Source organism: Phyllopteryx taeniolatus, chromosome 12 (assembly GCF_024500385.1).
Source record: "Phyllopteryx taeniolatus isolate TA_2022b chromosome 12, UOR_Ptae_1.2, whole genome shotgun sequence".
NCBI classification, from domain to species: Eukaryota; Metazoa; Chordata; class Actinopteri; order Syngnathiformes; family Syngnathidae; genus Phyllopteryx; species Phyllopteryx taeniolatus.
Genome location: NC_084513.1, coordinates 4,363,108 through 4,384,762, shown reverse-complemented (window position 1 = coordinate 4,384,762; position 21,655 = coordinate 4,363,108). Strand labels below are relative to the sequence as shown.

The 21,655-nt window shown below is 40.3% G+C and overlaps 1 protein-coding gene across 2 annotated transcripts in view; it reads right to left on the bottom strand.

Annotated features, from left to right (window-relative positions):
• Positions 1-21,655, bottom strand: part of pdia5 (protein disulfide isomerase family A, member 5) — a 78,838-nt gene that overhangs the window by 18,095 nt on the left and 39,088 nt on the right. For both annotated transcript variants that reach the window (XM_061791693.1, XM_061791694.1), the window contains 9 exons: positions 19,398-19,490; positions 19,079-19,139; positions 17,163-17,230; positions 15,843-15,934; positions 11,413-11,484; positions 9,668-9,804; positions 1,862-1,932; positions 1,564-1,727; positions 14-144 (listed from right to left, as the gene is read on the bottom strand). In XM_061791693.1, coding sequence (XP_061647677.1) covers positions 14-144; positions 1,564-1,727; positions 1,862-1,932; positions 9,668-9,804; positions 11,413-11,484; positions 15,843-15,934; positions 17,163-17,230; positions 19,079-19,139; positions 19,398-19,490 — 889 coding nt within the window. The remainder of the gene's footprint in view (positions 1-13; positions 145-1,563; positions 1,728-1,861; positions 1,933-9,667; positions 9,805-11,412; positions 11,485-15,842; positions 15,935-17,162; positions 17,231-19,078; positions 19,140-19,397; positions 19,491-21,655) is intronic.

Below are 21,655 nucleotides of genomic sequence, written 5' to 3'. Positions count from 1 at the left end.
GTTGGAGTCTTACATGGAGCGTAGAACATGACCAGACAGTGTTTCTTCTTCTTCAGGGCCTCTCGGAAGTCCTCTAAGCCAAGGTGGAGGACGCTGGAGGGCTTGTCCTCCCAGGACTGCTCTGGTGGCGGTGGAGCCTGTGGACTGGAGCATGGAGAGTCGTGAGATATAGTATATTGTTCACATTTTAAAGACTACTATAAATCCTACAAAGAATTACACAGGTTACAAAAGGACAATTGTAAATCCCACAAAAATTGCGCAGGTTAAAACAAGACAACTATATATCCCCGAACGGTTGCACGGCATACAATAAGAGGACCGTAATTCCCTCAAAGAGTACCTGTCCTACCTTTAAAATGACCTCAAATTTGCACTAGATAAAAATAAGATTTCTGTAAATCCCCCAAAGTAATACAGATTATAAAAAATAAGTAACTGACATTCTTTTAAGAGTTTCAGCTGAAATACGACTACCTCACATCCATCCCTCCCAAAAACATGCAGGTTAAAATAAGAATACTGTGAATCCTTAAAAAGTCACATGGGGTAAAATAAGAATAACTTAAATCCTACAAAGTTGCACAGGTAAAAATAAGACTACCGTAAATCTCAAACATTGCACAAGTTAAAAGAAGATTACCTTAATCCCCAAAAGTTGCACATCATAAAATAAGACATAATTCCCTATCTGTACTACCTTTAAAACTACCTAAAAGGCCCAAAAGGATGCACTAGAGAAAACTAAGACTTCTGTAAATTCCCCAAAGTAATAAGGATAACAGTAAAACTAACTGAAATCCTGTAAGAGTTTCAGTTTAAAATATGACGCTACTTTACACCCAAGACCTACCCAAAGCATACAGGTTAAAATAGAATACTTGTGAATCCCGAAAAAGTCTCACTGGGTAAAATAAGAATAACTTAAATCCCCAAAAGTTGTAAAGGTTAAAATAAGAGGACTGTAAATACCCCAAAAGTTGCCGAGTTTAAAATACGACTACAATGAATCTGTAAAAAGTTGTGTCAATTAAATCATAGCTGACATTAGCAAAGTGACAAGTGGCAGCATCTTTGTGGAATTTTCGAAAACACAGAACGAACACTTCAAACGTCTCAAAAATCCTCCATAATTTAGAGCATTTCCACTTTTAAATTATATTTCTTGCACTGTATGCTGTTTTAATTGTACTTTTATTTTTTTCTTTGCTTTAAATGTTTATAAGCTGTTTTTTTTTCTGTTTTTAAATGCTTAAAAAGTTGTGCAAGTTAAAACAAAACTAACATAAATCCCACAAAAGTTCCACAGTCACTTCGTTGAATATGGTTAAGATTTTAAACAAAGAAACTCTTGTGCTAAAATAGGAGTGTGTCATAGTCTTGTTTTGCCTTAATGGAGCCTGTAGTCACCAGTGATGTTATCATACTTCCTGTACATTTCCGAATTAAGCCTCTCCACCCATGACTCTCCTCTACTGGGAGGACGTTTACCAAAAGTAGACTATAAATATGCGAGTGTAAGGTCATACTGGCAGATTTATAAAAAAAAATACTGCATCTCACTTGTGCATAAAGTCGATGATCTTGTCTTTTGTGCGTACATGCGGCAGTGTGTACATCTCCTGTCCTTTCTCAAAGTACTTCAGGGTGGGAAAGCCGGAAATTTTGAAGCGATCCCCCACAGCCTTGTGTATGGTGGCGTCCACTGCTGCCAACACGCCCGGACTCTGCCAAGGCACATTTCAAGGCAAGGATTAGAATCAAGAGAGAATAGTGGGGAGGCAAGGAACTAATCAGGACCACATTACACGCCGCCCAACCACCCCACCCCCTCTCCCCAAAAAAACAAAAAAAAACTCACCTTTGGATCTTTGTTGAGTATTTGGGAAGCTTCTTCATAGTCTGGTTTAATCTTTTTGCAGTGGCCACACCCTAAAGATGCACGTAACGTTACAGCAGAATGTCTCACTTGATCAGAGCAGAAAGAATGTGAAAATGTACAGAGAGTGTGAACAGATACAGAAATATAAAGTTTCAGGTTTTTTTTTTTTTTTTTTTTTACATGAACCGATGCCATCACTGAGGTTTCTATAGCGACGTAGTGGTTTACCCGTGTGTACATCAAGTACAGTGGGACTTTGAGATGACTGACCCGATTTACACGTTTTATGAGATACGAGCTGTTGCTGTGAATGTCTCGATGGCTGTATTATACTGCCTCCAGGTTCCCAAGGTGCACACACCAGAAGGAACAGCACAATGTCTATTGAACTGCAGCAAAACATGGCAAAAATGTTTCTTAACACTAATCATGTCATTACTGTATGTTTATATAAAGTAGAATATTATAGAGCGCTGTTTCTCCCTATTGAAAAACACACAAAAATGTGTTTTTTCTGGCGAGAGGCTGGAACAAATTTATGGCGTTTCTTGTAATTTCAATGGGGTGTTTTGAGTTACGGGCATGGTCATGGAAGGCTCAAGGCATCACTGTATTTGTTTCATGTAATTGTATTAATTTATTCCCAACAGTCTTCTTCATTTTAGAGTGTTTCTTTGGGCTGAAGTGCTTCCAGGACCTGCATGTGTATTGTTAGACTTTTTTCCCCAAAATAGTTTTTGCAGTGATGCACCGAAATGAAAATTCTTGGCCGAAACAAAAACAAAAAAAAGAAAGAAACAAAGTCGAAACACCGAAAGAAATTACGATGCCAATTATTAGTGAAATTGCATTTACGGCTTTGACTGCAGAGCTGCCAACTTAATTCCCTTCCAGAACAATTTGTCTGAATTTACATATTTTTTTAAATTATGTAAAGAATATTACCATGGGACAGTTACTTCAGTATGACATGTAAAAAAATAGGATAAATATAATTCTGCATGCTATTCAACTGCACAACATACAGTAATTATTACTCTATACTTGTCATTGTTGATAAATTATAGCTTCAATATTTGTTATTTTAATGTATTTCTTGCATCAACCACATAATGGAAGACACATTTGCAGCCAAATGTATTCTCTTGCATGCTATTTTGGTATTTCCTGTATCCAGCATTGCTGCTGAAACAACGCAAATTTCCCCATCGTGGGACTAATAAAGCTTATAAAGATTTATTTTATTAATGTACTTTTAAACTTATAGGCCCCTTTTCTCAAGTGATGTAGCAGACCAGCGGTGACTAATTCATTTCCGGTTGTCTAGCGTTACTGTGCACTCCAGTATTTTCTCTCGAGACACTGATTAATTTTCCTGTTATTTTGCTCTTCAAAGTTGGCTAATTTGCGCTATAACACGGTTCCAGCCAGACCTATGCTACAAGTCTACTGTATCCCCCAATCACTTATTTTGGTGTTTTTGCAACTTCATGTCACGATAGCTTAACAATTAGCATTACTTGTCAGGGATGTAGCTTTTTCAATGGATAAGATCATTAGTGACATATGCTGGGTTGACAACGGGCGTGAAGCGAATGTTCGCCTTCACAGCTCTGCATCGGCAACAAGCAATCCCCTTAATACCCGAAAAGGGGAAAGCAGAGAGGGTGGGTGAATGTTCAATGTGGATGCGCAGTTTTTTTGTTTTTTTTAACAATATAGTGTACACGACCACACGCTGGTTGTTTTTGCTTGTGTCATAACATCATCTTGTTTCTGCCATTTCATTTCGGAGAAAAATGTATTTCAGTCCAAAACTGAAAATAGACTTTTGGGCAATTTTGGGCTGAAAATGTTCAGTGGCTGAAAATTCGGTGCGTCACTATTTTTTTTCTTTCAATGTTATTAGACTGCCCCCAGGTGGCCGAGGATCACACACTAGAAGGTGCAAGACAATGTCCATTGAGTTGTAACAAATGTGGAAAAAACTGTTATCTATTTTTTTTATACCAATGAAGTTGGGACATTGTATAAAACGTAAATAAAAACAGAATTATTTGCAAATCCTTGTTCACATATATTCAATTGAACGCACTACAAAGACAAGATATTTAATGTTCAAACTGATAAACTATTATTTTTTGCGAACAATTACATCATCTTTCATTTTAACAACACACAATTAGCGTGGGAACTGAGGCCACCAATTGCTGAAGCTTTGTAGGTGGAATTCGTTCCCATTCTTGGTTGATGCACAATTTGAGTTGCTCAACAGTCTTGAATCTCCGTTGTTGCGTTTTGTGCTTTTTCAATGGGAGAAAGGTTGGGCGGGACTGCTGGCAGGGCAGTCTAGTACTTGCACTCTTTTATTACAAATACAGGCTGTTGTAACACGTGCAGAATGTGGCTTGGCGTTGTCTTACTTAAATAAGCAGGGACATCCCTGAAAAAGACTGCTTAGATGGAAGCATATGTTGCTCTAAGACCTGTATGTACTTTTCAGCATTAATGGTGCCTTCACAGATGTGCAAGTTACCCATACTATGGGCACTAACACCAACTCCCCCCATACCATCACAAATGCTGGCTTTTGAACTTTGAGCTGTTAACAATCCGGATGGTCCTTTCCTCTTCGGCCGGAGAACATGACATCCATGATTTCCAAAAACAATTTGAAATGCGGACTCGACAGACCACAGCACACTTTTCCACTTTGCGTCAGTCCATCTCAGATGAGCTCGGGCCCAGAGAAGCCAGTGGCGTTTCAGGATGTTGTTGATTTATGGCTCTCTCTTTGCATGGTAGAGTTTTAACTTGCATTTTTAGATGTAACGACAAACTGTGTTAACTGACCATGGTTTTCGGATGTTTTCCTGAGCCCATGTTGCATTATCCTTGATACAATCATCGGTTTTTAATGCAGTGCTGCATGAGGGATCGATGGTCATGGGCATTCAGTGCTGGTTTTCAGCCTTGCCGCTTACTGTACGTGCAGAGATTTCTCCAGATTCTCTGAATCTTCTGATGATATTATAGACCGTAGATGATGAAATCCCTAAATCCGTTGCAATTGTGCGCTGAGAAATGTTAACTTAAAATGTTGCGACTATTTTCTAACGCAGTTGTTTACAAAGTGGTGAACCTCGCCGTATCCTAGCTGAGCTTTTCAGGGATGCTCCTTTTATACCCAATCATGATACTCACCTGTTTTCAGTTAACCTGTTGACATGCATAATGTTCCAAACAGTTGTTTTTATTTTTTTGAGCATTCATCAATTTTCCCAGTCTTCTGTTGCCCCTTTATCAGTTTGAACACTACAAACCTTGTGTTTTTTGAGTATTCAATTGAATATAGTTTTAAATGATTTGCAAATCATTGTACTGTTTTTATTGAAGTTTTACACCTCCAAACTTCATTGGAATTGGGGTTTGTAATTATGTTTCAGTTTCAGTTTATTTTTGAAAGGGGACAATGCAATTTCATAAAACACATGAAGTACACATGGTTAAAAAAGCCAGAATTAGCCAGAAGGCTAGTTTTCATCTGTAGTCCCCTGGCCATGATGTAAAAAAGCAGTAAAATACATCTACAAGACAATATAATACAGGATACATAATCAAACTATACTATTAAGAGAGAATTTTTTTGATCATAACAAAAAGACAACATAACATACTTGTCTTTTAGTGTTGGCAGCTATAGGTGTTAACTAGCCACATTTTCAGTTTTTTTGTGAAGGCCTTGTATGTATGTATGTCATGACTATGTTTTTATACTGTATTATAGAGTTGCATTTTTTTCATTAAAACCACTGCAACATTTTTTGGTTGGAATTTTTTTGTGGGCTGGAACAGATTAAATGCAGGATGATTTGCAACAGGGTTTTGAGTTATGAGCATGGTCAAGAAATAACTTCAACTTGTATCAAGGCACGACTGCACAATGTGTCTGTTTGCACTCAGCTGTAACTGTATATAGTAAGGTCCACAGCTGTACATAAAGGCTACCTAAATGTAATCTTGTGGTAAATCTGCGTAGCATTAGAGTCCAGGGGCTAAAAATGTTTTCATGAAGGATGCTGCCAGAACGTGAGCGTCCGCACATTTGTTCTTTTCAGTAATCTTTGCAAAAACACCACACTAGCATCCAAGGCATTTAAGAGCATGAGCCCGCCAAACGCTCACAATGTTTGTTGCGCACGGCCTCGAAAAGATGTCGCTGGTGGAGATGTATGGCCGTTTGATGGCGACACCCTCCGCCACTGCTGGGTAGAAGTAAATTGGTACATTTCCAAAGGTGCTAAATTGCCCTTGTCAAAACAGTTGAGCGCCTCCTTTCTTCTGCGCTTCTGCAGGCTATAAATCAACCCGCGTGCTGGAGGAGGGACGAGGCTGCCAGGCGTGTGATCATGCAGATTGCGGCCAAAGAGCACTTCCTTCTTGACTAGCACGCTACAACATTGGACGGTGGTCAAAATCAATAGCGTGCTCGCAAAGACGTGGAGCAATCGTTCCTAAAAAGTTCCATAGCACTCAACTACTCACAACTCTTTCTGAAGATAAAGTGCATCAGGAAAGTTTCTATTACAGCCGATATTCCAAAATGGAATAAATTCATTTTTCACACAAAATTCTGCACCCAAACCCCCACATTAACTACGTACATGAAAAACATTTTTAAAGCTTTTGAAAATGTATTAAAAACGAAAAACAAAGAAATGACATGCTAAGTTAATGTTAACTCCACTCCCCTGGACCTGCATATTCGTCAACTGGATTCCAATCGTTTACTGCCACCCATGTAAACAAACGTAAAGTATGTTTTTCGATGACTAGGCATGGAAGAGGGTCTTGTGCAGGTTGTCTGTGAAATTCAAGTTTGTAAACCACCATAATGACCAGCAGATCACTGCAGATGGCGGTGTTGCATTGCTTCAGATTCGAGAGCAGCACTGCTTTTGAGTAGAAGATACAAAATTAGACTGTGAATGTCACGTCAATAAATGGGGATTATGAGAGAAATTCCAAAACGTCAGAAGTTGGACAAGTTAAGGCACTTAACGTTGTTGCTGAATATTTACTACCTCTGTATGGTTTTCTTGTAAATAAAGCGGGCAGGAAAAGGCTTATACACGTCACATTTTTGCAAGAAAAAGACCTACACATGGCTGCCTCCATAAGGAATAGGGGTAGGTGCGATATTTCAAAGTTTTTTGTTTTTTTTTATAAATACTTCATAGATTCAAGTAAACAGCATCAGATAAAGAAGACATGCACATTTAAAATATAACAGAAAGCTTGGACATCTTGGGTTTAGTTCCCCTTTGAAAGATGGCTAAGGTTTTTACATAAGTGATCTCAGAGTAATTTGGTTACGAAAGTCAACAGAATCTAAGTTTGAACGTAAGTTACATGTTTGTCCAAAAAGTTATTGTAACATGATGCGTAAAAATAGCAGAAAATTGTCAAGTTAAAGTCATTTCATGCTTGATTGGTAGCGGTGAAGCACATTAACGTCTTGTTGCCAAGCGGCCAAAGAGGAGTTGCTGCTAAAAAAAAAATAAAAAAAATTAAAAAAATAAAATAAAATAAAATCTGTGGTCATGGCTTCCTGATGCAAAAATATTAAGTGGTAAGATGGTCTTTATGTATCTACTGAACATCCAGTTGAGTTGCATGCTATTTTGTGCCACCCAAGCTAGCTTCGAGCTACAGCTAACGTGGCTAAATACGGTGCTGAGCCGCGGAGGCGAACGTGCGCCTCGCGTCCATTGTCAACGCAGCACGTCCCTAATCTTTGCCTCCATGACAGCGAATAAACTATACTTTTAGACAAGTGTCTTAATAATGAAGAACAGGTAGCGGATAAGACGAGAGACAGACGGCAATACCACGCTCATATCTAAGCTATCACATGAAGTCACAATACAGCAAAATAAGTGATTGGGTGGTACAGTACACTTGTCAAATTGGTCTGGCTGGAACCGCGTTATAGCGGTGATTAGCCAACTTTGAAGCGCAAAATAACAAGCAAATTAAATTAGTGTTTATAGAGGAAAATAGAGTAATATGCAACGCCAGACAGCCATGACAGGGACAGAAATTAATGTCACAGCTGCTATGTCACTTGAGAAAATTATCCTATAATTTAAAAGTACATTAATATAATAAATCTCTATAAGATAACCTTTATTAGTCTGACAATGGGGAAATTTGCATAATTTCAGCAGCCCCCGGTAGGGGCCCGCTGCCTTTTTAAAATGATTGTTTTAGCGTGCATGCATGGAACCGTATGTTTTACCCTCCAATAACTGAGACTGCGCTTTTTAATACGGTGCGTCTTATGGTCATGAAAATACGGAAAGTTGTTTGTGGTAATGTGCAGAGTGATGACCTCGTTGGCCGAGCAGAATTGTTCGTGCTGAGAGGTGGACAGAAAATGTAAGACGATGGCGGGCAGGAGGAGAGACGTTCATCTACACCAATGACAGCCACACAATTGCCAGAATGCAGCCACATGAGTTCTATGTGTGTGTGTCTCTGTGTGCGAGTGAGTGCGTGCGTGTGTGCATGCATGTGTGAGAAAGAGAGGGGCACACGCATGCAAGCGCACACATTTAAGCGCAATATTTGTATTTATGTTTAATCAGGAAATAATACCTACCGACAGTCAGACTTATTTGAGTATTTTTTGGCCCTTGTGATCAAAATCAGCAAAGGCACGATTATCGGACGTCTCTAAAAAATTATCCTAAGCGATTATTCAGTGGTATTGGGTGTGTCACGTACCTGTATCTTCTGGAAAACTGTAAGCCCGACAATTGTAAATGTTAAACCTGTTCAATATTTAGGATTTCAAATCCCTAAGTGTGTGATTAATACATTTTTAACATTTTGTGGTGCGGGGGGTGGTGCTAAGAGTGATTTTTCTTCCCTGATCTGCCTTGAAACTGTCAGGGCCAACAATCATAGCTATTAAACCTGTTCAATATTTACGATGGCAAATCCTTATTCGTGTGGTCAGCCAGTTTTAAACATCTTGTCGTGTGGGGTCTGTTAAGTGATTATCTTTTGGTATGGGGTTTGTTCAGCGCAATTATTCTGTGGTATCCAGTTTGTTAAGAGTGATTCTACTGTGGTGTGGAGGGGGTGTTGGAAGTGACTATCCTGTGGTGTTGGGTTTTTAAAAAGCGATTATCCTGTGGTGTAGAGTTAAGCGCAATTAGCCTGGAGTGTAATGTGTGTTAAGAGTGACTTTTCATCCCCGTTCTGCCTAGGAAACTGTCGCAGCTGACAATTGTAAATGTCAAACCTGTTCAATATTTATGATCACAAATCTTGATTGTGTGGTCAACTGATTTTTATCATCATGTTGTGTGGGGTGTTTGAAGAGTGACTTTTCCACCCCAATCTGCCTGGAAAATTGTCCGAGCTGAGAATCATGAATGTTAAAACGGTTCGATATTTACGATCAAGAATCCTTAAATGTGTGGTGAACACCAAGTTGGGCTGAGTCACTGACTTTTTGTGTACACTGGCTGTCAGTGATCAACATGTGACATGTTATGCATAAGACATTATTTCTGTAGTTTTTTTTTCAGTGAAAAAAGTATTTTGGTCCGAAACTGAAAATGTACCTTTGGTCTATTGTTGGGCGAAACATTTCGGTGGCTGAAATTTTGGTGCATCACTAATAATTCTAAATAAAAAGAGGTGAATTAGGTGCACGTGGTTGATTGATATGTGGTGGTTTGCGGTGTGCTTGTGCTATTGTGTGCTGCTTACAGGGTGCGTAGAACATGACCATGACAGCAGGATGTTCCTCCATAAAGACATCGAAGGATTCGTCCGTCAGGTGGAAGACGGATGAATCTGTCTCAGACCAGGACACCTCGGGAGTCTTTGGCTGCACTGGCTGAGGGCTGAAAAAAAACAAAAAACAGAAATGGGTTTAATTGCGTGTGTCTCTGTATGTGTAAATCAGACGCAGATGTCCAGGCTGAACCAAAATGTCGCACACACAGACGATACACACGCCCTGTCTGAAACAAACCCGCCTGGATGACATCACACTTGTATACTGCCAACAAAACATGGACAGGAACATAAACACGTCACTCCATGCACTAATACATACACGCACACACACAATTCTCTCTCACACACGCAATACGTCTCCTTCTCTAGGACGCATGCATGCATGCCCACGTCGTCTCTTAATTTTAACACACAATTTAACAGTGAGACCCCCCCCCCGCCCCACACACACACGCAAATTACCTTACATGCACCCACAATTCTCTCTCGCTCTCTCACACAGAATACATTTTGTGATTCACAGACATTAACAAACACACACACACACAATAAGGATATCATACACAGACACACACACACAATTCTGTATAGCAACAATTATGCATCCTCATCAATTATGCATGGGAAGCCGTGCCCCAATGGTTAAGATCATCGCCTGCCACCGTGGGGGACCCAGATTCAAGACCCCGACCGGACCATCGGCCAACATCGCACGGACTCACGGCTGTGGTGTCCTTGAGCAAAACACTGATACTCCGAACTGCTCTTGGGTGCTTCAGCTGCCCCGTGCTCCAGTGTGTTCTACTAACAAGTGTGTGTGTTCACTGTGATGCGTAAAATGCAGAGAACACATTTCGTGTGCATGCATGCAGTTTCATGACAATAAACACATACAAAATTCTCTCAGACAATAATTATCTAACACACTAAAGCGATACAATCGATTGCCACAGACTCTCACACAGAATCAAAGACTCACACACTAACGATCTCTCTTTCACAGCCAGATATATAACGGTGTCACAGACACAATTTTCTCAAACAATAATCAACTACTACCACTACGACAGACAATTCTCACACAGATTGTCTCTCTCGCTCTCTTATGCGTATGCACGCTTGCTCGGACGCCCACACACACAATTTTCTCAAACATCAATTATCTACCACACACACACAATTGTCTCGGTCACAATAATGATGTGCGACACGACACTCAATTTTCACACTCAAGTGCGCACACAATGATCACACACACACGTCTCAAAGACACACAAACAATTCTCTATCACACACGTAATATCACTCACACTAAAACAATTCTCTCTCACACACGTACGCATGTGGATGCGCATAGGCACACATAAAATTCTCTCTCACACATCAAATTCTCTCTCTTGGACGCATATGCACACACGCCACTTAAAGTAACACACACTTATTGTTATAAGTATAACCTGATGTGTTCAATATAAAAAGCTTATGGTGATGGTACAGCTTGTGACTTTCATTGCTTAGTGACAGCAGCTCTGCAAGCACACACACACACACACACACACACACACACACACACACACGTGTATAAGCATTAAGCACACAGGATACTTAACACACGCACATATACATATCTCACATACAGTGACTATAGTGTCACACATAAACTCCAGATGTTATTCCTTAAATATGTGAATAGTTGAGGTCCTACTACTCACTTCTTCATCCATTCTGCGATGTCCTTGGCCGCGGCGCCGTAGTTCTCATAGTGGTAGAGGAACTTGCCCTTCCTAAATAACACAAAACAAGACCATAATTATTATTTCAAATTAAAGTTGAAAATTTCTATACTTCACAAAAAAATATATTTGAAACTAAGCACGTCATATGAAAAGCCTTGACCGGTGTTTTACAGATCGACCATTATTTTGTTTATACAGTATGTCACACATAAAACAATGAGGAGAAAACAACTATGCCACTTATTATATTCATTGACTGTGCGCAAAGTCAGAGCCTTGACTCTGTCTCAACTACTTCAAAGTCTTCATCTTGACACGGGTTGATCATAGTTTTGATTCACTCTCAACCCCTGATGGTTTTGGTCTTGGGTTGGTCCTTCCAGTCTTAACTTAACTGATGGATCGTTGAGTTGTCAAATCCTCAAAAGTTTGGCTGTTGACTTTGTCTCAACCTCTAAAAGTCTTAAGTTTTGAATTAGTCTCAACCGCTCTAAGTATTGGTCTGACTGAACTAGTGCTGGGTGATAGGGCAATATATACAGCGGCTAAAATAAATATTTAACACGTCACCATTTTTCTCACCAAATATACTTCCAGAGGTGCTATTGACCTGAAAATTTCACCAAATGTTGGGAACAACCCAACTAACTAATCCATACATACAAAGAAAGTAGAACAAATAAGATCAGAAATTAAGTTGTGTGTAAAAATGTGAAATGACACAGGGAATACGTATTGAACACATGATGAAAGGTAGGTGCAAAAAGGCATGGAAAGCCAAGACAACACCTAAAATCTATCAATAATCAAACAGCAATCCAGCCGTCATTAAATGTCAACCCAAATGAATCGAGTGCAAATCTCATGTTTTTCATCATAAAAGTAAGCGAGTAAATTGAATCTCGCAGCAGATGCGGCGCTGCGGTAGCTGATGAAAGCGTTTCAACCCAAAAGTGATCATTTGCTGTTGTATCAGCAAGATGCTCTTTAAACTGCAGCCACTGGGCTGGCATGATCATCGGCTGGCACGGCACTGCTGCTAATGTGGCACCTGCTTGACTGTGTACGTGTGTTTCTGCAAACACACAATGCACACAAACACACACACACGTTGGCTAACTACACAAGCACGTATCAGTTTCTATCTAATTAAACGGCCAGGCTGGAATGAGAGTGTTTAATGTGGAAATAGGAATGATTAAGCTCCTGCACACTGCTAACAAACTCAGTCAACATATGACGCTGGCTCATAAAGCCCCGAGTGGCAGCGGGGAGGGGAGAGCAAATAGGAGGAATTTGGTGAGTCCATGGAGAATGACTTCGAGGAAATTCTGGTCCACCATCCGGCATCTCGGGAGGGGAAAGCAGTCCACCATTGACACTGTGTATAGTGGGGATTGGGCGCTCCTGCCCTCAACTTGGGACGTGGCGAGTCGGTGAGCCAAATAGTTTGAAGACCTCAATTCCACCGACACACCTTCCATTAAGAAGCAGATTCTGAGGAGTCTGAGGCGGGCTCTCCTATATCTGGGATCCAAGTCACCGAGGGGGTTAAAAATTAGAGCCCCTGGGGGGATGAGATCCACTGGGAGAATCGAATCGTCAGGTCCTTAACCTGTAAAGCCCAAACCATTAAATCATTGACAGAAAATTCTAATTCTTTGAAAATTGAGCCTTTATTGATCCTTCTGAACAAACAACATTTTTTTTTTTTCAAATATCAATTTCCATAAATGAGTTTCAATTTGTATCACATTTGGTACATTGGGTAACAATGCTCAAAGATTATTTGTTCTTGAACAAACAAAAACATAAAACACAAACAAATCCAACAAATTGGTAATTCCAAACATAAAAAGTATAACTACAATGCAGTAATGAGAAAATCCACCAATGGAACTGGCAGGGTGGACATTTCAGTTATTTTTACTCATTTTGCGGTTCACAACCATTTTATTTTGCATGGTGGTAGGCTTGAAAGCAGTTTCTGTCCTTTTCAGACAAAGATGCACTCTGCATTTCTCACAGTACACATGGGCAAAGTGGCCTATGCAGTGCTTGCATCTCTTGTCATGGGTGTGTGTTCTGGTTGTTGTTTTCCCCGTCTCGTACACAACTGCTCCTGAGAGCATCTTCCCCACCTGTGCCTCATTTACCCTAATTATCCCTTGCAATTAACCTCGTGTCTCATTCTTTCTGGTCGCCAGTTCGTTGTACCTTGTTGTCACGTTCCAGCATTCCTTGTTTCCACATCACTGACTCATAGTAAGACTAGACCCTGTTCTGATTTTTGACCTTGCCTCTTGTTTTTTGGATTCTGTTGCCTTTTTTGGATTGCCTGCCTGTGTACCGACCTCTGCTCGTTTATTAAACCTCTCTTTTTGAAACTGTCCATTTGTATTGGAGTCGTGCATTTTGAGTCCTGTCCTGTGTTCCGTTCATGAAATCTGTGTCAGGTTTCCCATGTTGGGAAATGAGCAAGGACATCCTTTCTCACATCAGGGGCCACTTCAGTGGGTTTCCTCTTGCAGGGAGGGTTTGGCGTTGCTTCTGGTCTCTCTGGAGAGGACAGTGGTCTGCCACACTTTTTGACCTTTCCTGCACTTGTGAGGGTGGTGCCAACAGAAGCCTGAAACCTTCTCAGGCGCAGGGGTTTCTGCCTGGGCTGCAGTTTCTCCAGGTCTCTTCTGTAGCGGATCCATGCATTGATTACTGCCACTGTAACAATGTGCCACCAAATGTAGATGGTACCATCTTCGGGATCTGAAGCTGAACTTGTACCGTGCAGATAGCATATCAAGAAGGTCAACGCCTCCCATGAATCTGGTGTATGTATCAACGATGGCTGGTCTGGGAACCATTATGTAGGTTTTGGCTTTGCGATCCCAACGCTTCACATTGCTCAGTGGTTCAATGCCAACGAAGGAAGAGAGCAGGTTCAGAGCTTTGTTGTCATACCATCTCACGATGATGTTGTCTTCCTGGTTTACTCTGAAATCCAGAGACCCTCTTTCCTTTGTCTTCAGTTCTTTCTCATCCATTTCTACAGTCACAACATTTTTGAAATACTTATATGGTGTCCAGTGAAGCCTATCTTCAGAGTCTTCCTCAGCACATTCCAAAAACTCAACAGATGGAGGTTCAAACTGTTTTCCTTACTCCAATACTCCTTCCTTTTCACTTTGCCACTTGCCGACGGCTTTGGGGTTTTGTCCTTTGATTTTATTGTGTCCTCTTCTGGGACTTCTTGGCCTTCATCATCACTACTACATGGGTTTTACCCTTCCTCATCATCACTGCTATTTGGGTTTTCCCCAATCCTTGCAGTAGGAGTCCATTCTTCCTCCTCCTCCTCATCACATCATCTTCCCCTAGCTGCTCCATGTCCCTTGAATTCCCATCCATAATCCTCTTCAGAGCATCTTTAACATTATTTTTTTGCCATCTAAAAACACACATGCACACAAAAAACAGATTGTGTATTTTTTCCTTGAATTGGTGAGTTTTTAGTGCAAATCAGTAATCAAAAGAAAGTTACTAGCAATCGTACCATCGCAACACCCATCATCATCATGATACAGCAAGTTGCATAGCTCATTTTTTGCTGAAAATATACCAAACTATGAAATTTAAACATTTAATTAGTTTACTTAAAAAATAAATAAAACGTTGCTTGATGTTATGTATAATGCAAGAAATACAATAAAATGACAGTACGTCATTTTCAACACGGTTTTATTAAAACGTGAAATATTAAGTAATTTCACATTGCATCAACCCAGTAACTGTTCCTACTGATGTTTCACAAAATATTTGAATGTTTTTCTTACCTTAACTTTTTAAGAATTGACAAAGTTCTTCAAACACCACCTGCCTCATTCCTTAGTAATGGAGATCTTGTAGCATCACTGGAAACCCTTCTCGTGAGCAAATTACTGCGCCTTGGTGGATTATCCGTGCACTGCATGTACCTAACTAATTGTATACGTTGGGTTTTTCAGGGGGAAAAAAAATGTCACACTGCACATGTGGAGGGCTCAAAAACCCATGTATCACATATGATACGTTTAGCGTTACAAGGTTTTAACAATGCCCATCCAATGTTTGTTTAAAGTTATCTTGTATTGCCTTACAAATATCTCAAGTAATTTCAGTCAAGTACAGCAGAAGAAGGGCAGGATGATGTTGAAATTTGGAAGATAAAAACACTTTAGGAGCAAGCAACACCTGTCAGCCTCAATGAATCCACCACTCAGATACGCTTAAGATCCTTCAAACTGCACTCAGACGACTTTGAACACGGAGTAGACGCAAGACAAGAGGCCACTTTTTATGAGATGTAACTGTATACAACGCATCTGCCGCCTCGTAATCACTGACTGAAGAAGGAAGCCATGAACACTCACTCGAAGTAGCAGAAGGTCGGGTAGCCTTTGACGCTGAATTCCTGCTTGAGGCCATCAAATTCGGATGGGTGCACGTTCATGCCGGCCAGAACCTTGAAAGAAAGACCACATTGAAGATCAAAACAAGCTTTATTATCGCAGGCAGTGGTGAATCATCAGCTACTGTTACTGTTTCTGCTGCTATTTACTGGCTTGAACACTATCAGAAGCACAGGGCCAGAGCACTGACCCTCGATGATGTCAGCATTTTTCCTGTGCTCTGATTGGTTGGCCAGATTAATACATCATTTATGAGTAGAATGCATTTTACTATAATGTTTTGTTTTTGCAATGTTATTAATTGAATATTGATTCTGAACTGCTCCAGATGATGTACGTGGCACAGTTGTGAGCTGTTATATTGCGTTTTTGTATAGGATTGATGGTTTTTATAATTACATCGTGATTGTGGTGGTATTGAGAGGTTGATTAAGTTGGGTAAGTGCCACTAAATGCCCAGGTTCCAATTGCACAACCCACCACTGATCACAAGAGACTGACACTATGAATCCAAGGAAAATGAAAAGAGTTAAAGGATGACGGTGTAATTATACAAACACTGTCCGCCACTTATGAGATTCAACACAGGAATCATACCAAAAGTTTCGCCTTAACAAAGATACTACTGTTCTGTTTCTGTCAGTCACTGAATGCCAAGGCACAATAAAGCTATTGTGTGTCCCGAAAATTATATTTTCTGTTATTTTTACACATTTTCACCACACATTAAAACGGTGGCATCATTGAATGGAAGACTCAAAAAGCACAATGTGTAGCTTGTTGGGGAAAGGTTGGTTTTATTTTCTGAATGGCTGAGTGCTTCTAAAATATTGCATTTTCCGTATCGCTTATCCTCATTAGGGTCGCGAGGGTGCTGGAACCTATCCTATCCCAGCTGACTCTGGCAGAGAGGCAGGGAACACCCTGAACAGGTCACCAGCCAATTGCAGGGCACATATAAACACACAACCATTCGCACCAACGTTCACACCAAATCAAATGACAAACATGGATTACGGACGTCAACGTCATGGCATCAAAGGAAAAATGGAAAATCTGGGGATTTCATGGTCTAATTTTTGAGGAGAGAAGCAATCTCGAGTTTAAAAATACGTATGTGTCTAATGTAGTAGCCAGATAGTGGACTCAAATGCTTCAAACGCACATACAAAACCAAAATAACATCAGATAATATAATATAGTTATTGTACGTCAGCGTGAATAAGCAAAAATGTGTTTCACTTGTGATTGTGATTTATTGAGGGCATTGAGAAGACTTACGTATCGTCCCTTAGTCTCTGTGGCAGCTTGTTGAAAGATGGGCTGCATCCTCTTACACACACCACACCCTGGCAAAGGGCAAGGAGAGTTTAGTGGAATTGCACCTTGACGCTCATCTGTCTTGTATACGTGGGATAAATTTATCAGCAATCGGACAAAATCTCTTGGAGTAGCTTGTCTTTGAAAGACTCTTTCTTGTACATGGCCAAAATAGCCACCTTCCTGGGGCTTTTCAGGCATGGCTTCTTGAAACTTATTTGTGGGTCTACTCAGAAGAAGTAGAAGGGCTAATCAAATTCCATCTTGCTGAGCGAAATTGTTTTTGGGGGGTGAATTTTAAAAACAATTAATGACATGTTAATATATAACAAATGACTAGCGTTATTGTTCTGTGTGTTATAGCGTGTCATCAATTTTGCTTTTTGCATTTCACACCCAATGATGAAAATACCAAATGTTCTAGTTTAGTGTTGCCTGTCTGTGGAGTGTACATGCTTCAAATTTGGTAGTAATTTGAAAAAAAGGACCCTGAAATGGGTGTTCAAACCAAAATGGCAGGCTCCAGGCATCTTTTCAGGCATGGCTTGAGACTTTTTTGGCGGGTGTACTCATGATAGACATCCATCCATTTTCCGTACAGCTTATCCTCACTTGGGTCACGGGCGCGCTGTAGCCGATCCCAGACGACTCTGGGCAAGAGGCGGGGTAACCCCTGAACTGTTCACCAACCAATCGCAGGGCACATTTAAACAAACAACCAGTCGCACTCACATTCACACCTATGGCCAATTAAGAGTCTTAAATTAATCTACCATGCATGTTCTTGGGATGTGGGAGGAAACCCACGCAGGCACGGGGGAGAACATGCAAACTCCACACAGGCGAGGCTGGATTTGAACCATGGTCCTCAGAACTGTGAGGCAGATGTGCTAACCAGTCGCCCACCCTGCTGCCAATAATTGACGTCCACCAAATTTTATGTTGCTCAGTGAAACTGGTTTCAGGGGCTAAATTTTCAAAAAACTTGAAGGACCCCTAGAAACCAAAATTTTAGACTCCCTTGTATTTTCCAACATGGATTCTAGGTACTTTTTTTGTGGGCTTACTCATATTAACCATTTCTACCGAATTTCATGTTGCTAAGTGAAACTGGCTGCAGGGGCTGAATTTTCAAACTAAATTCAACGACACCTAGAAATGACCAAAATGACTCTAGACTTCCTTGTATTTTCAAACATGGCTTCTTGAGACTTTTTTTGTGGGCGTACTCATAATAGCTCATTCATTCATTCATTCATTTTCCATACCGCTTATCCTCACTAGGGTCGCGGGCGTGCTGGAACCTATCCCACCTGACTCTGGGCGAGAGGCCATGTACACCCTGAACTGGTCGACAGCCAATCGCAGGGCACATATAAATAATCATTTGCACTCTCATTCACACCTACAGGCAATTTAGAGTCTTCAATCAACCTACCATGCATGTTTTTTGGGGGGATGTGGGAGGAAACTGGAGTACCCAGAGAAAACCCACGCAGGCACGGGGAGAACAAGCAAACTCCACACAGGCGAGGCCTGAACCCCGGTACTCAGAACTGTGAGGCAGATGTGCTCAGCAGTCGTCCACCACGTCGCCCATAACAGACATGTTGACCAAAATTCATGTTGTTAAATGAAACTGGCTTCAGGGGCTGAATTTTCAAAAAATTCTAAAGACCCCTGGAAATGACCAAAAGGACTAAAATGGCAGCTTCAAACCCAAATCATAGACTTCCCCTCTCTTTTCGGGCATGGCTTCTTGACACTTTTTTTGTGGCTTATAATTGACATGTCTACCAAATTTCATGTTGTTGAAACTGGCGTCAATGGCTAGAAGTCATTTAAAAAAGTGACAAGGTTGTTGAGCAAACACTCACAAGGCGCGTAGAACATCATGAGGAGGGGCCTCTCTTCTTTCTTCAGCAGCTTTCTAAAGTCCTTCAAACAGGCATAGCCAGACAAAAGCGTATGAGGAGCACATAAAACCATCACATTTTTTTACAATGTCTCTGAAAGCATTTTCATCACAAAGCACAAACCACATTGTCATGACTCTAAACAACCCTCCAGACAGGTTCAAACATGACTTGCTTTCGCAGAATTGATGTGAAAAGAAAATCATCTGACTTGTCTGGAAGTCTCCCATAAAATCATAAAGGCATCTTCAAAAAGCTCCTCGGGGTGGTCGACACTTACTTTTTCTGTTTCTACGTGGACAACGTCTTTGGCTTGCGGGTTTTCCTCCCACAGTGGAGGCCCCGACGGATCCTTCAGGAATGCCACCATGGACTGAAAGATGGATGAGTTATATTTATTCATTATTTAGACTTATGGAAAGTTGTACTATGTTGTTGTATATACACTTCTAATCAGTGTTGCCGCAGTTACCTTGAAAAAGTAACTTATTTTACTGATTATCACAATTTGTGGTTGCCAATTAGATTCAAGGACAACATTGGTTCATTTAGAACGATATGATCCGAAACGATTTGGTGGCTGGAAATTGATTCAGTAACTTTTTAGCCAAAAAAATCTTCCAGTGTGACTATGAAATAAATGCCTGCATACTAGTGGTGTAATGGTTCATTCATTATATCGATGTGTCGATTTATATTCCTACGATCCGACTGGATCAATCTGTGCTCGGCAACTAGCCTTCCTAATGAAAATATACTGATTTAAATCGTTTGGTAGGTAATCAATGGATTGTATCGATACTCTGAAATACCGCATCAGGTATGACCATACATTTTCAACAGGATTGAGATCTGGGCCACTCCAAAACATTGACTTTGTTATCCTTAAGCCACTTTGTAACCAGTTTGGCGGTATGCTTCAGCTCATGGTCCATTTGAAGGGCCCATTTACGCCCAACCTTTAACTTCCTGGCTGATGTCCTGAGATGTTACTTCAGAATTTAAACAGAATTTTCTTTTCACATGATGCCATCTATTTTGTGAACTGTACTTCTGAAGCAAAACAATATGCTGCCAATATTTCAAAGTTGGGATGGTGTTGTCAGGCTTGCAAGCTTCCACCTTTTTTCCTCCAAAGGTAAGGATGCTCACTATAGCGAAACAGTTAAATTTTAGTTTCGTCAAACCACAGGACATGTCTTAGTCCCTGTGTGCATTTGCAAACTGTAATCTGGCATTTTGAGGTTTCTTTTTGAGTAATGGCTTTTCCTGGCAGAGTGGCCTTTCAGCGCATGTCAGTACAGTACACACTCTTCCCAGCTTCAGCCAGCATCTTCACAAGGTTTTTTTTTTGCTTTTTTTTCTCTGATTGATATCCACATTTGGGACCAAAGCACCCTCATCTGTGAGATACAGAAACCGTCTTCTTCTTGAGCGGTATGATGACTAGACATTCCCAAGGTGTTCAAACTTGCGTATAATTGTTTGAAAAATTGAATGTTGCACCCACAGAGATCTGGAAATTGCAGCCAAGGATGAACCAGACTAGTGCAAGTCCACAATTCTCTTGCTGATATCTTGTCTTATTGTCTTCTTTTAACTTTATTCCACGATGTTACACAAAGAAGCAGTGTGTTTCAAGTGTGCATAGTTCAAATACATCCACAGATGTATCTCTAATTAATTCAAAATAATAATAATAATCAGAAGCTTCCAAAGAAATGACCTCATCGTCTTGGTTTCTCAAATTGTTTAAAGTCATAGTAATCTTACTGTATGTAAACTTCTGACATTGAAGAAAGTAATAAAAAATTGCTTAAAAATATCCTCGTTATTTTGGTATTGCACAAATAGAAATAATTTTTGTAATCCTAATGGACCTATAACAGGAAAGGTTTAGTCTGATTTCAAGTCAGACAGTGAGTGTGTATGTGTGTGTGGGGGCAGGGGGGGCGGTTGGTTGGTCTTTATATGTATATATTCATTTTAAGGCTAGGGAGACTTCCCACAAGCTAGAACGGGAATTGTCATATTTTATTATTTTTTTGCCTGGACACCTTCATTTTGACTGGGACTCTAGAGTTTTCCCCAAGCATTAGGTTTGGATAAATTGAGCGTTGTTACTAGACACCACAACAAACAGATTGCAGAAGAATGTTATTGGAAGTAAAAAAATACATTTAAAAAAAATCATAGACGGTCACAAAATCTGGCTAAACGTCCCTAAGTGTAGTATTATGTGCGGTTATTCAATCGTGGAACGTGTCTGAACAGATATCCTATCTTGTATAAATGCTATAATACTGCTTTTTACCAGACCTATAGACTTTATCTCCATTGGGGTTACTCATTAGGTGATGTATGGAACTGTTTTTCTTCAATCTCCCAAGATGTCGTTCCGTTATCGACCCAGAACGCCACAAAAGGGAAACAAAAACAAAAAAAAGCGAAACAAAAAAAATAAAACATAATTCCTTTTTCATGTGAATCCATGAGTCCTCACCTTAATCCAAAGACTTTCCGATCACAAGAGGCATG